Source organism: Accipiter gentilis, chromosome 3 (genome assembly GCF_929443795.1).
Source record: "Accipiter gentilis chromosome 3, bAccGen1.1, whole genome shotgun sequence".
NCBI classification, from domain to species: Eukaryota; Metazoa; Chordata; class Aves; order Accipitriformes; family Accipitridae; genus Astur; species Astur gentilis.
This window is the reverse complement of record NC_064882.1, coordinates 44,067,227-44,083,431: the sequence shown is the minus strand read 5'-3', so window position 1 is coordinate 44,083,431 and position 16,205 is coordinate 44,067,227. Positions and strand designations below refer to the sequence as shown.

General features: G+C 41.7%; 1 protein-coding gene and 1 long non-coding RNA gene across 2 annotated transcripts in view; one reads left to right on the top strand and one right to left on the bottom strand.

Annotated features, from left to right (window-relative positions):
• Positions 1-16,037, top strand: part of LOC126035445 (uncharacterized) — a 33,581-nt gene extending 17,544 nt beyond the window's left edge. The window contains exon 2 of the mRNA XM_049794017.1: positions 15,731-16,037. Within this exon, the coding sequence (XP_049649974.1) occupies positions 15,731-15,800 (70 nt within the window). The 3' untranslated portion in view covers positions 15,801-16,037. The remainder of the gene's footprint in view (positions 1-15,730) is intronic.
• LOC126035448 (uncharacterized) overlaps positions 1-16,107 on the bottom strand; it is a 32,316-nt gene extending 16,209 nt beyond the window's left edge. The window contains exon 1 of the long non-coding RNA XR_007504935.1: positions 16,036-16,107. This is a non-coding gene — a long non-coding RNA (uncharacterized LOC126035448). The remainder of the gene's footprint in view (positions 1-16,035) is intronic.
• Positions 16,108-16,205: the final 98 nt, after the last annotated feature.

Sequence of the window (16,205 nt, the reverse complement as noted above, 5' to 3'; positions counted from 1 at the left end):
TGTGAAAATCAAGAGCTTTGAATCTTAAATCCTGCAAAACTAGCTAGACTCAGAATCATGACAGTGCCCTGCGAAGAAACACATATTTTTAAATGAGGGAATAACTTAGGATTTAGAAAATTCACACATTTTCTACTCATCAGGTTGTCATTCCTATGTCAGAGTTTGACAAATTTTGCTGGTATCTGGCTACTAACTAGATAATCATTGAGAATGAAAAATAAATACACATGAAGAGTGGTTGCTTCTTCACCTTGATACTAATCAACGGCCCTACCTGCCTGGGATCTCAATCCACGCAGACATCATTATTCAAGTTATTGGTTTTGGCACATTGCTTTGATTGCATCGTTCCCTCCATGATGTGTGGCTTGATCCTTTGCATAGCCAAAGCAAGCTTGCAAGCTTTCTTTTAAAAGTGCTAGCCTTTAAAAAGTCATTTACTTTACCCTATTCCTGTAAGACTTGTGATTTGAACAAGATATCAGCCCTCAACTTTGCACTACTATTGATCATCTGCTTTTCCTATCAACACTTCTAGTCTTTACATCCTCTGCTGAAAAAGTCACTCAAAACATTTGTGAAGGAATTTTAGTATCAGTTTTAAATCCTTCCTTAAAACCTGCCTTCTCTCAGACTACCCATCCCTCCAGTTTTGTACTGGCTACAGGGAAAGCTTTTTTCACACAGCTTCATCAATGTCATTTTAAATTTGGCACCTCTGTCTTTATGCTGGGATAACTCACCAGCTACTCCTTGTTGATCTAAAGACTACAAACACCACAGGTAGACAATATGATTTTTTTTTTTTCCCTTGTATAGCTCCTTTCTACACACTGATCGTTGATTAGAGCTCTTAAGGCTACAATCAAGCCTTGAGCAATCAAGGCTTGTCCAATGCAATTAAGACTAATATTAATAACAACATTGCCATAGTGATTCTTTAACAGAAATTCCCAATTGTTTTGGTAGAAGACCTGTTACCTTAAGTATTTAAATCTCAGCTGCTTCAAGGAGTGCAATAGCTACCCCAGGGAATAACGCAGTTGTTGGTGACTAGAGTAAGTCACTGCTACATATACTTTTATTTCTTTCTACGATCTATGAAACCATAGCACCACTCTTACAGCTCCACAACTGTTTGAATATTAAGCCCGAGTTTCAGTAAGAGTGCTGGCATCTATCCTCTGGAGGGCCTGGCAGTGCGAATGCCACGCTGCAAAGGAGACTATGTTCTTGAGTTTCAGTCAAGCAACTTCTACTTGTATAACTGCGCTGCTGAGAATTGTCATGGGAACCTGTGATGTGATCAGCAGGGTATGACAAAAAAATGGCAACTGGAAGAAGAAAAGAAGAAATGGACTAAAGCAAGCCGAGAACTGTCGTTGAAAAGCGTCCTGGTAGTAATGGGAATGGTCATGGCATCCCCTGGTGAAGCTGGGGGACATATAACAGAAAGGTTTGGGTTATTTGCTTGAGACAATAAATAAAGAAATAGATAGGTACGTAAGTAAAAGCACTGGGGAAGCTTTCTAAAGATGTGTGGATCAAAAATCACTTTAGAAACAGAGTCACATTCAGATCTGTGGGACTTGCTTGTCAAATAACAAAAGATCGCTGTTCCTTTCATGCAAGGGAAAATATGTGTTTTCTTCTGTAAGTTAAGCAAATGCAAAACAATTGTCGATTCCAGGAAGCTGAAGCCAGACCACAGACAAGTGCCAGCTGCTCACTCAGGATTCATGCAAATACCTTGAGCAAATACCTCATGTTACATGCCAGTTATTATTGTCAGAGCATATATTCAGTTGTTGAGTTTCTTTAATTGTTCTATTGGAAAAGCACATATTTTTATCTTCCTTACTTGTTTTATTTTTCTTCTTGAGGTGGAAAAATTTCCTTCTTTTTGGAGGAAAAATGAGAGATGAACACGTATAAAGCTCCTTAGACATCAAAAAGGTTAAAAAGTGCCTGTTCAATACAAGCATGAGCCTGAGTTAGCACATTGTGGTACTCACTTTCTCTGGCTTATCTTGAGCTGCTTCAGGGCACTTCCAACCTACCTGATTAAATTAAAAAATGCAGCATACAGTAAGCAAAATCACATTTCCCTTACACCTTTCATCCACTACATAATCCACAGAGCTCAAATGGGACAAGAAGCAGGAGTAACATAACAGGGAAGAAAGAGAATTCCCAAATTAATGGTATTGATATGGAAATTACTGGAGTAATTCTTTTAGTTCACCACAGAGCTTGTTATTTAAAGAAACTATGGTTATGTCTAAAACACAATGCTAACTGTGTCTTCAGTAGAGTATAGGTGCACCTGAGTTAGTTACCTTTAAATTAATATCGGTCACAAGTTAACTGTAGCACCAAGGAGATCTTGGAGCCACAATGTCCCCTGAAAAACAAAGCAAACTATCCCGTTCTGTACTCTCACACCTTTATGGAAATGAACATCTGAAATACATATCTCAGAAATGATTGTCCTACACAGAAATACTGTGTGTGTGCTCAAGGTGTACACTACATGTAATGAAACTGCTTTGTCATAGAAAAATCAGATTACAGCGCATACTAATTAGATAATTTAGAGTGAGGAATGCATTCTTTTGGGTTTCTTTTTCAGGATAACCCCCCCATTTTTTTCCCCCAATTAAATAGTTTCACACATAATGTGAGATATTCACACCTTTCTTTGTTGGGGAAGAACTACACAGAAAATTTGAGTGTAGCGCAGCAGAGAGCAGGAAAGTAACAGCCAAAGTTGGGACCTCTGAGCCTTCATAGAACTGCCTACATTTTTGAGATTTTCTGTGTCATATGCCGAACAGCTGTTTTTCCTGATCCTTCCTGCTCTGTCCCTCCCAGTATTTTCACCTCGGGATCATTCCTTTCCTTTCTCCATGTCCTGCCTTTGTACGCCTCACATGATTTCCACTCCCTGTTCCCTCTCTTCTATTCCCATCTCCCCATCTTCTCCTGCCACCAAACAGGACCCTGGCTGACATCAGGCTGTTAACTTTACTTGTTTTATCATCCCAAGCCTGCCGGGCCTGAGTCTGTAAACTCTCTTGGGAAGACACAGTCTTGCTTTGCATTGCAAAGCATAGGTCCATTCTGTCCCTTCAGCATGATGCTAATAAAGAAGATTCATAAGATAGACAATTAATCTCAATACGCTTTACAAAAATGAATTAGCGTGGGTAGTAATGAAAATTTAGAAATCGGAAAACTACTGATTACTAGTGCTGTTGGCTATACAACTTGAATAGTATTGGAATAAATGTTGGATGACCGAGAGGTTCTGGTGTGTAATGCTGTTTTGCACTGGAGCGTTTCTGCCATCGGCAGCCTCCAGAGTGCACTAAATCAATATCTTCTATTGACTGTGTGAAGCTATACATTTATGCCCACTCAACATTGCTGCCTTGGTTACTTTATCACTTGCCTCCTCACGCTTGGCCCCATTGCTCCTCTGACCCTTTCCAACCCTCACAACACTGTTGCAGGTTCCTCCTCCTGAGTGAGTCAGGGTATATATCTATTCTGCATCTAAACACATTTCTTTATGGAAAATAACTGTATTTATTGATTTATTCCATCTTCCCTTTCCTCCCAGCCCTTTAACCTAAATGCTAAGCATAGTAAAGGTTAGAACAACTGGTTCTGTGTCCTTTTGTATAGCAGACATGGGCTTTGCAACAAGATCCTCTTCTTATATTGGATCTATTGTTATAGCAATTATAGAGAGCATGAGCCCTTTACAATCCAAATAAAAAACTCCAGCTGCAGTAAATCATGTTTTTCATTAAAAATACACCTAGTTTTATTTTGATTTTGTCAATCATGGTGGCAGCTCACGTATCAAAGGAATCAGATGGACTTTGACCTGACTTCAGCTTTGGTGTATGAATTGAAATTCCTTTTCCACAAGAACCAGATAATTCTCTGCTGACTGTAGACAGTACATCCCTGAATAGGGAAAAAGATTTGTTTGCAATCAGAATATAAATTTTTTATTTTCATCTCATCTTGATAATTGTCTAGTTTAGCTGTTAATTTGTTAATACATTTTTGAAAATGAAATTAATTATTACAAACTGCGCTTTTTTATTTTTTTTTTCCTCCAGCTGCTAAGTTAAAATCCATATGTTTTAAAGGCAGGATGACAATGACTCCAATTACTTTTCAACTGTTACTATTTTTAAAGTGAATCAGCAATGTCCACTGCATTCAGCGGTATGCCACCCAGATCACAGTAACTGCAAACACAACAGTCAAAGGGATTTGTTCAGACAGCTTGGTAGGAAGAGGAGAAGGTGTAAATATAAAGTCAAAGGGACAGAACAATGTTTCATACAATTCTTTTTGCTGTGCTGGAGAGAAAGTCCAGCTAAAGTGTAAGCTGTTTTGATACTTAAGGATTCCTAAACTAATTTAAGATTTAAACTGTGCTTTTGGTCCTTGGCATTACACCTGCTGCAGGTGCAAAATTTCTACCTGGAGATTTTCTGTAGGTGGACATCAATTAGAGTGAAGTAAGGGTTACCTGAGTTTAGCATTAGGGGCATATAAAACTGACTCGAAGCCACTGTCTTTCCCTCCATGTACATCTCAAACTGCAGAGCTGAGACCCAGTATTTTGTCTTTTGGCTTACTATCACCCAAAAAGATGGCTTGCCAAGCATGCCTCACTGACAGGTATTTTCAGAAAACTTTTCATTAAAGGATAATGGGACAAAGTCACTATTCAGTCATGTGAAGGTACAGCCAGATTGTGTCACTGTAGTTACTTCATATATAAGCAGAAAAAAAAAAAAACCAAACAAAAAACAGAGCAGAATTTGGTCCATTATCTTTAGGATTAATGCCTGAATGACATAGCTACAATAGATCGGACAGCTTTTCCTGCTAATGTAATTGTATTGCATTGTATTATGAGTATTATTAATTAACACTCCATTTGTAGGTGATCTAATCAGCTAATATATGCTTTTGAAAAAAATGTAATATTGCCCTACTGCAAATGGATATTTAAGCTGACTTATAGAAATCTATTTCCGTTCCTTTTCATTCCAATACTCCTATTTCTAACTTCATTGCTTCAACATTTGGCAGGGAACACTTAGACTGTGTCAGGCATCCCGTGATCAGCATCCATGGGCTAAAAATGCTGGTAGAAACCAGGGTGAAACCGCAGGGTTTCCCCTGAAAGTACTAGCTCTCTGTTTGATCTCCCTCTCAAACAACATTTCTGACAAGCAAAAATAAAAAAATCAACAGTTTCACTAAAATGCATTCATGTCAGCCTAAGTGATTTCTCATAAATTTTGATGGGACATGTATGTAGATGTGAATCAGGAAATAAAATGAATGGGAAGTGCAACATAATCCATTTAGGAGAAGTTCTTCATTTAGGCAAGAATAATAAAGAGTCTCAGATTCATGATTAATCATAAAAATCATGAGAGACCTTTCCTCCTCCTCTGCCAGTATTTCCACACTTCTTGCTCTGTGTTAAGCTATAATTTGTTGATTAAATTAACATTTTCTATAGGCATGTTCATGGAATGAGCAGCAAGGGTTATTATGGTCTTAAAGCAGTTTCCTTGGCATTTTACAAGGCAAGCATAAATTGCATTTCATATTTCAGAGTTTCCACTTCCCTTGAGGGCCTTCAAAGAGAAAAGTGCTAACTTAAGCAAAAGAAAATGAAATGCCTGTATTTTTGGAGCACTAATGCAAGAGAAAAGTAACTATAGGTGGAAGGAATATTTTGAAAAAGGCAGCATGGACACTTTCACCCTAGTTGTGTGGCCTAGAACTTTGTTGTTTCTTTGATAATTATAGAAACATTGCAATAGTATTTATTGATTTACCAACTTATTTTCCTGGATGCTGTACTCATTGTTTAGAAAGAAGGTTGAATCATGTATAATTAAGGTTAAGGAAATGAATAAAACAACTACCTATTTAGAGTATGAATTTGTCAGCCCAGATACTCTCAAGCAGTTGGCACTAATCAACAGCACATCAGATTAACATCTAAGCATTACGGTGTCATTCCTAGATCATTATCTATATAAATATTCATATAAAGAAAGCAAAACTGTATAATCAGAATTGTTTGCTTACTAGAAAAATAGGGCCAAAGCATCATCAATGAAAAGGATAGTTGTAAGTATGCACAGGTTATGTAAATGCTGATGAAAAACTGCATTTTAGACGCAGACGTTTTAATGGCTTAACCACCACATAGTTAAAACTTCCACCATGGGGAAAGCAATGTCTGTATGAGGACACAATTGTAGGCATTTCGATTTTCCCAGTTAGGAACAGGCAGGCCATGCTTATGCTACAGAATAAATTCAAATGTAGGGACCCTGAAGCTATGAATGGTTTGAGACGGTTGGCTGACACGGTACAATACAGTATCATGAGGACATACTAATCAACATCCCAAAGCACTAAATGCCAACTGGTGTCTAAAGTAACAAGCTCTGTTTCTCAGCATCCGTTAAAATAATGCCAAAACTATGTAGATGCAGCTATATTTCTACAGCAACCCAGAAGCATTACCTCGGCTCTCTCTGGCTCATTTTCTGTAGTATGGTGCAGATATAGCTGTACCTGCTTGTCTTACTCAGTATCACCTATTTGTTTGCCAGTCACAACCTAATTTATTACGCTGCTTGAGCGTGTCTATACTCCATGTGGAACGCATCTGAGATCATCTTTAAGGGTTAGACTTGCCATGCATGCAGACAGATGATTTGCAGCAACAAAACCAGATTTGGAATAAGGCCCTAATGATTTATCCATAAGGCTAAGTAGGATTGCAAGTTTAAATCTACCGCAACAGCTTGCTTGTTTCTACTGTGGGGTAAACAGCAGCACAGAAGAAAAATGAAGTACTCCCAGATGAAGCTGCTCTCATCCCAGAACAGTCAGTCCCGGTTATTACTACACTTCTAGAGCATGATATCTTCCAGAATGTAACTGGAATTTACAGGCACTTTGAGTACCTTCTTGCAGAAAGAGAGGAAAATGTGTCTAGCGGGGCAAAGATTTGCCTTGCATAACCTGGTGATTCTTCAAGTCTACTATAAAAGCTAGGTTACACTGTTTGCACAATGCTGTCAAGCTGATGAAAGTCAGAATTACTCTAGAAAACAAAATGAAAATAAAAAATCAAAACTATGCTGAAAGAGAAGAGAAGGTAGAGTTTGTCTCAGATAAGACAAATCTTATATCAGTGGTCCACATAAATATTAAGAAAACAATACCTCTTCAATACCCAGCTAGTTTTGCTGCAATAGCTTTCTCCTTTCAGACTCTTGGCTTGCATCTTACTATCTTAGTTGCTCTTCATTTCTTTTAGCTTCATTGGGCCAAATTCCAATTACCTGGAGATGGACTGTGGGATGGGAGGCTAAGAACATGTACAGAAATAGAACTTAAATCACGTTGGACCTAGCAACAACTGCAGAAACTTCATTCCTATAAAATATTATTACTGACGCTTTCTCATTTTTACATAAACAAACATGACATGCAATGAGTGGGATTACTTGTGGCAAATTGTTAATGGCTAAGAATGCCACCTTACTGGATGCCAGTGGATGTAACTGGGGAGCTTCAGCTTGGGGATTTTTTTTATATATAAAGGATGCTTTCTTTATGTCAGTTTTGATCTTGTCTAAGAGAATTAGTTGTAAATTTAGAAAAAATTGCTTTGCTTGACATTCATTTCTTCATTACCAGAATAGATTTGGAGTACTTAAAAAAAAGCTTTCACAGAGTGACTGCTTGAATGAGTCAAATAAAAAAAAAAAAAAAAATAGCAACAATAAAAAAACCTAAATACAATCAAGAGAGATTATAAATGTCTCACTAAAATTGATGACAAAAGCTCACTCCCCCTCATCAACATCCAAATCCTTAATCCCAAAAAGGAATAGGACATTAAAAAGCTTCCTTAGAATTAACACACTACAATTTTTTGCTTCCAAGCCCATGCAACCAGAAAGGCCCAACTATTGCAGAATTATCAGTGTTTATTCACTAGGAATTACAACTGATTTATATCCATATATATGCGAGAAACAACAAAACTACCAGGTGAACTTTTCCATAACATTAACAACAAAAAATCCTTTGTGTAATAATATTTACCACTTTTCAACTTCAGTAGCCATTACAAATAGTATAATTTTGCTAAGTGGCGACTAAGAGAACACGATAACAGTCTGCAAAGGGTATTAGGACAGGAGAGTGAAATTTTAGGTCCTGCAGGGGAGCATAACTACAAGCAAGGGAATGGAAGTAGAACTAGAAAAATCAGTGGCCTGATCCTCTAAACACCCACCAGCCGATACAACACTTCCTATTTTGAGATCCCCTAATTAATTCCTATCTCTGTTTTTTGATAACACTCGACAGATATATATAGAGTACCATCTCTTCCTTGCTCATTGCTAAGTGAAGCAATGTTAATGGGCTAGTTTCAATAGCAAATGTGACTCAATACTACATGTTTACAGAAGTAAGTTATTAGGCTATCTAACAGCTTAATAGGAACTGACTTTGAAATGTGTCATTTTGTGTATTTAATCCCCCAAGCGAAGTGTGAAAGCCCCAGAACCGAGGCTTTTTGAAAGGACTTGCAGTGAAAAAGCTTGGTGCTGTTTTTTTAAAAGGCCTTCAATCTGAATATTTTTCTATATATCCTCCAGGCCATTAGCAGACCACCAGGACCAATCATCCAATTTCCAGTGCATTATTATAGCCTTTTTCCTGAGTGCAACTTGGGAAATGACTGCTGATTATGTGAATTTTTCAGGCAATGGCAAGAGGCTATTCTGTGCCACCAGCCTTCTGAGCTGCCCCACGAAGTGACAGATGCTCCTGTAGAAATGACCCAGAGGAAACGACTAAAGGCTTCCTTCAGGTCCCTGGAAAAGATGGTATCCAGGAGCAGCACCAGGAAAATGAATCTAGCCTGCCACTCAGTTCTAGCCTAGGTCTGAGGAATGTGCCTTGGACAGAGGTCTCCCAAAGATCAGCTTCCAAATAAGTCACTCTGGCAGAAGTCTATTGCTGGATGACATCTTTCTAGACTCTTCTCTGACACAAAGGGAGCAGTGAACACAAGTTTTGTGCAGTGTTTGATTTATGCATCTGTCGTCACCTGTACTGGATACATGCAACAGAAACATTTTTGTGGGCAGTGGTGGCATCTTCTCACAGCAGAGGGATGTATAAGACCTGCTTTGCCAGATGTAGGGAAAGCATAGTTCAGGCAGAAGCCCATCAGCTGTAGCCAAATAAAGAAAGTCTTATCATCTGCATTTTACTGTGGAAGCACCAGATCAGAGAACTCACATGAATTATAGAAGTTGGAGATTAGATGTTGAAAAAGTCTAATGAAACCTCAGGCCTTTGATTTAAGCCCTCCTCAAAATGGCATAGTTTTTTATCTGAATGACTGCAACTAAAACCCGAGTGAGATAGGTGTGCAGCTCCCAGCTGCAGAAAACTTGGGACTACTCGTTTTCTTTAGGGAAGTTTTAACTTTCTTTTTTTCAATTGTACTTCATCTTTCTTTTTCCTGTTCACATATATTAGCTCCTACCTAAATCCTTCACACTGCATTTAGAACCAAATAAAGCATTAATATGTTCATCTGTGTGAAATGTTCTCTTAACTGTTACCTCGGGCAGTCATTTAGTTGGATCTGATAGGGGAATGCATTGACATTGTTAAGGTTAATGACCCAATGATTAACAATACACATTTTGCAGCTCGATGCTTCCAGTCACTGTTTCACAGAGTAATGTGAACTACGCCATGTATATTATGCTACAATATCTGGAATGGAGTCTTTCTTTCTACATAATAGGTGGTGTAAAAGAAATCACCCCATGCCCAAATTAGTAGTTCTAAAAGATGGACAAAGTTTTATACTTATCAAAAACGTGAGGAACTTCACTGAGCTCATAGATGATACTATATTAATCCTGATTAGCTCATAAAGTCAGTCAGCTTATAATTTGTGTCCCACTGCATTTAGCTAAATCATCCACAATTTAAAGAAGATACTTTTTATGCTCATAATTATGTCTTACTAAAGCTGTAGTGCTATATTGTAGCTGTAGTGCTCTATCATCCACAGCACAGGTCTGATCTGAGCTGATGATCCACTTGATTGCACTTCTATCCAGAGCACGCAGTAGGACTTTTATACTGACCGTGGGCAGACAGCTGTGTTTGGCATAAAGGTAGACCAGTAGGGAAGAGCAACACTCACTCTCACATAAGGTCATCTCGATCAAATTTACCTTTACAGAAATTTTGAGCAAACCTGAAATGGGAACGCGAGTTGGTAATGTTTCAGCGTGTGCACAATGAGGCCATGGTGGGTTTGATTGGTGCTATACATGTGTACTGCCCTTTGGAAGCGGGATCTGTCTTCGAGTACAACAGTTGTATCTGAAATAGGGTTCCTTCTTCTTGAATACCATATTCTGTGGATATTTTTGACCCTCAATGTTATGTAGTTGACAACAGTAATCTCACTCAGTTGCTTTTAAAAAAATAGAATTTCCTCTTTTATGTTTATCACAGTGTTTTGAGACCACTGATATGTAAAAATAGCATAATTGCAACAAACATTATTATTATTATTTCAGTAATGTGATACTCATTTGAGTATTCAAAAATAAACTATAAACATTAAGTAATTTACTGAGTTTCACAGGACCCCACTTTTGTTATTAACACTACATTAGCATTTTCAAGTATTTCACAGGACCCAAATGTATGCTTGGACTTGCTTGGACTAAATAATGTTCAGGTTAATTTTAGGCATAACATAATGAACTAAGCAAATAAATAGGACAGTGGCAAGTTTTGCTAAGGAAGGACAGTAACAAAATCATATGATTAGTCATATCTGTCATGAAGGCATCTTAACAGATCAGTGAATACATTTACTTTTATTCATTTATTATAAATTAAGAGCTGAGTTGAGACATAATCAACTTACAACATATCAGTGATACATGGTTTCCAAATTTAGGCACTTGAGTGTTCTGATTTTCAGAAGGCCTGTTCAAGAACGTGTTCTGTTTAATTAGTGGAAGAGGTAAGTGTTCACAGTCTCTGAAACTTTTAACAGTTATTTAGGTGATTAAGCATGGACTGAAGCAACTTTCTTAATTATTTAGTTAAAAAATGTGGAACTATGGCCCAGATTCTCATTCGCATTTACACGTTATATCATCGCAGCAAAATATACACACTATAAATTACGCAGCACATACAAGTGGGTTAAATTATTAGTCCTGGAAAATGCTTTTGAAGAGGAGGAGTCCATCTCAGACAGGCATTTCATTGAAAATGTATGTGTCTTTTCTCAACCATCTACACGAGCCCGTGCCAGACAATACCTCACCTTTCCATCACATTGGCTCACACACTACAGGCTTTTAGAGGTCTAAGACTTTAGGAAGAACATTTGTGAACTGAGACTTGGGCAATTACCATTCCCCTACATCACCCTTAAGTACAGTGCTGTATATGCTGCACCTGGTAGACAGGCAGTATATTGAAGCATTCAAAAGCTATCAGCATCAGAATGCATTACAGTGCCATGGAAGGTCATTTGCTGATCATTAGATGCAGAAGGTATATGCAAATCCATGCCAGTCGCTCATATCAAGAGGAGAAAATTTCATGAAGAGAAATAGCTCTCTTTCATAAGAAAATCAGGATGAAAGGCTACAACTTGAAGGCATGTATCAAAGAAGAGGTAGGAGGCAAATTCTCTCTTCCATGCTTGACAGACACGGCAGATGCAGCCAAGATAATGGCAGTAAAACGTACCAAAGACATATAGCTGCTAAGCAAAAACATCTTTTGTTTAATTCCCATGATTTCTATTCCCTTCCCTCTATACCCTTATGGAAATCAACAAGACCACCTCATTCATTCTTGACTGGTTTTGAAATGATATCTTAACTTTTTTACTGGCTCTGTACCTTCTCAATATTTGTAACACTTTCTGCTTATGAATATGTAGCTTGTTTAATGTATATGCAGATTAACCTTGTTCTCAGGGGAGGAAATTTTGAGTGTGTTTTTAAATGTTGTGTTTTAAGGAAGCTATGAATAAAAGAAATCTTTTGGGTCATCAGGTTCATAGAATCATAGAATTGTTTAGGTTGGAAAAGACCTTTAAGATCATTGAGTCCAACTGTAAACCTAACACTGCCATGTCCACCACTAAACCCTGTCCCTAAGCACCACATCTACATGTCTCTTAAATAACTCCAGGGATGGTGACTCCACCACTTCCCTGGGCAGCCTGTGCCAATGCTTGACAACCCTTTAGGTGAAGAAATTTTTCCTAATATTCAATCTAAACCTTCCCTGGCACAACCTGAGGCCATTTCCTCTCATCCTGTCACTTGTTACTTGGGGGAAGAGACCAGCACCCACCTCACTACACCCTCCTTTCAGGTAGTTGTAGGGAGCGATAAGGTCTCCCCTCAGCCTCCTTTTCTCCAGGCTGAACAACCCCAGTTCCCTCAGCTGCACCTTATAAGATTTGTGCTCTAAGACCCTTCACCAGCTGGGTTGCCCTTCTCTGGACACGCTCCAGCACCTCCGTGTCTTTCCTGCAGTGAGGGGCCCAAAACTGAACACAGCACTCGAGGTGCGGCCTCACCAGTGCCCAGTACAGGGGGACGGTCACCTCCCTGCTCCTGCTGGCCACACGAGTTCTGATACAGGCCAGGATGTCGTTGGCCTTCTGGGCCACCTGGGACCACTACCAGCTCATGTTCAGCCGGCTATTGACCAACAACATCCCGAGGTCCTTCTCCACCAGGCAGATTTCCAGCCACTCTTCCCCAAGCCTGGAGCGCTGCATGGGGTTGTTGTGACCCAAGTGCAGGACCCGGCACTCGGCCTTGTTGAACCTCATACAGTTGGCCTTGGCCCATCGATCCAGCCTGTCCAGACCCCTCTGTAAAACCTTCCTACCCTCAAGCAGATCAACACTCCTGCCCAACTTGGTGTTGTCTGCAAACATATGGAGGGGTTCACTCAAACACATCATCCAGATCATTGATAAAGGTATTAAACAGAACTGGCCCCAATACTGAACGCCAGGGAACACCACTTGTGACCAGCCGCCAGCTGGAGTTAACTACATTCACCACAACTCTTTGGGCCCGGTCATCCAGCCACTTTTTTACCCAGAGAAGAGTGCACCCACCCAAGCCATGAGCAGCCAGTTTCTCCAGGGGAATGTTGTGGGAAATGGTGTCAAAGACTTTACTAAAGTCTAGGTAGACAACATCCACAGCCTTTCCCTCATCCACTAAGTGGGTCACCCGGTCATAGGAGGAGATCAGGTTAATCAAGCAGGACCAGCCTTTCATAAACCTATGCTGACTGGGCCTGATCACCTGGTGGTCCTGTATGTGCTGCGTGATGGCACTCAAAATGATCTGCTCCTTAACCTTCCCCACCATCCAGGTCAGACTGACAGGCCTATAGTTCCCCAGATCCTCCTTCTGGCCCTTCTTGTAGATGGGAGTGACATTTTCTAACTTCCAGTCAACTGGGACTTTCCCATTTATCCAGGATTACTGATAAATGATGTAAAGTGGCTTGGTGAGCACTTCTGTCAGCTCCCTCAGTACCCTTGGGTGGATCCCCTCTGACCCCGTAGACTTGTGTGTGCCTGGGTGGTGTACCAGGTTGCTAACCATTTCCCCTTGGATTATGGGGGCTTCATTCTGCTCCCCGTCCCTGTCCTCCAGCTCAGGGGGCTGGGTACCAGAAGAACAACTGGTCTTGCTATTAAAGACTGAGACAAAGAAAGCATTCAGTACCTCAGCCTTTTCCTCACCCTTTGTCACTATGTTTCTCCCCACATCCAATAAGGGATGGAGATTCTCCTTAGCCCTCCTTTTGTTGCTAATGTTTTTATAGAAACTTTTTTTATTGTGTTTTATGGCAGTAGCCAGATTAAATTCTAGTTGGGCTTTGGCCCTTCTAATATTCTCCCTGCGTAACCTCACAACATCCTTGTAGTGTGTAGGGATTGGCGCTCGGAAGATCTCGCGATGTACGGAAAGAGAAGGGTTAAAGGAGGCGGGATGACCGACAGGCAGTATATAAGGGCGTGACGCAGTTGAATAAACGCCATTTGCAGCATCCTCATATTGGTGTCAGTGCTCTGTGGCCCAGGGTATGGTGGACCCTGTGCCGAGTCCCACGGGGTGATCAGACGAATGTCTACAAGTGGTGACCCTGACGTGATTGGACATCGGCGGATTACGCGGGGCGTAATCGAAGGCCTGGCCAGGCATGGAAGGAGTCCTGAAGGTGTTGGACTCGTGCTCTAGAGAGGTAAAAATCCCTATGGGACAAAAAGAAGCGAAAGCTTGCCTAGAGCGGCTCCTGAAAGAGGAAGCGATAGAGCGCCCGGGGGACATATTGTCTCCTGAGTGCTGGCCGAAATGCACCGCGGCTTTAGCGGAACGGGCTATGGCGACGCAGCATGGTCCGGAGTTAAAGACGTGGGGGCGGATTAGGGCGATTTTCAGGAAAGTGCGGGAGGAGGGCTTAACATGGAACGAAGCAAAGAGATTGATGCACGCGCAGGCGGAGCGGGGCGTGCAGGCGGATGGGGGGGCACGGACAGAAGGGCTGACGGAGGTAGCGGAGCAGACGCCTCTGGTGCTCCCAGTGCAGCCGTCAGCACCGGCCGAACCACCGGGATACCCTTGGGAGGAGTTTGAACGGGAGCGTGAACGGGCGAGAGAGGAGGAGCGGGAGAAAGAGCGACAGTTAATTCAGGAGGCAGAGGAACCCGTGGCGGAGCAAAGGAGACGGGAGAAGGAGAGGCAGAGACTAGAGGAGGCGGAGAGGGCGGTGATGAAGGGATCGGAAAAGGAGCAGGTAGAGGAGGGAGCGGTTCCCCTGTATGATCCGGAGGATTGGGTGCCGGGACGTGTTTTGCGAACCGCGCCACAAGCTCACCCTAAGATGGCGCCGACATCCGCCTTCTCCCCGGATGTCTCTCCGGAGGTCGGGAGAGGCGGAGCACGGCCAAAGGAAGGAGGAAGGAAAGTCAGGACACCCCCTCTTACGCGCGTAGCGGAAGAGGAAGAGAGTGGTCCGGACTCAATCGAGGGGTCGGCTCAACGGTTAGAGGAGGCGTGGCAACTGGTGGGCGGACACCGCTGTCGTCCGCCGCACGCAGCGGTAAAACAAAAGGCTATCTCCGGCTGTGAGGCGCAGTCGGCAGCAGCCAGTGAAAAGGCAACGCCTATGTCTTTAATACCTGTGCCCGACCCAGCTGCAGATCCGCTGCAGATGCTGCAGCGAGTAGTAGAGGAGATACAGGAGCAGGTGAAGCAACAGCGGCAGCTGCTACAAGCAGCTGGGGAACAGAAAGGAGTTCCCGATTCACCAAAGATCACGTTGCCAGACTGGAAAATTGTAGCAAAGGAATGTGTTATGGACGGCATACGCTTTGAAGGACCCTCTTTAGTTTGCCCAGTCCGAGCTGGTCCAGGTGGTGTAGGGGTGGAGTGGTCTCCGTTAGATAGCAAGCTTTTGCAACAAGTGAAGAAGACCGTGGATGAATACGGCTTAGGACATCCCATGACAGGCTCTCTGTTAGACGTGGTTTTTTTTTCAGGTTCACTGACTCCCTGGGATTCGCGACAGTTTTGCAGTATGATTTTGACTCCCATTTTTTTTTGATTTAGAAGGAAGCTTGGACAAACAGATTACAAGCAGCACTAGTTGAGACCCAACAGGAAAGTGGGAAGGAGGGTGGCGCTTGGTGACACAGGGAAGAGGGTATGCTGCAGTACAATCATCAGAGCACCCAGACTCACGTGTGCGCTGGGTGCCGTCACGGTGGTTGAAACCAGACCTCAGTCAATAACGATTTGTTGTGAGTTATTTTGCAGGATGCCATTCAGAAGATCATCTGAGTACCTGCACTGTGGTCGTTGTGACCCTTGGGTGCTTACCAAGTACGACCGCTGTGGACAACAACTCTGGAGACGCACCAGCCGAACATCAAAATGGTGTGACCGATGTTTTGAACACCGCAGATCCACTTTACAGCAACCGCTGTGTGTACCCCATAAGCGGGGGACTATGAT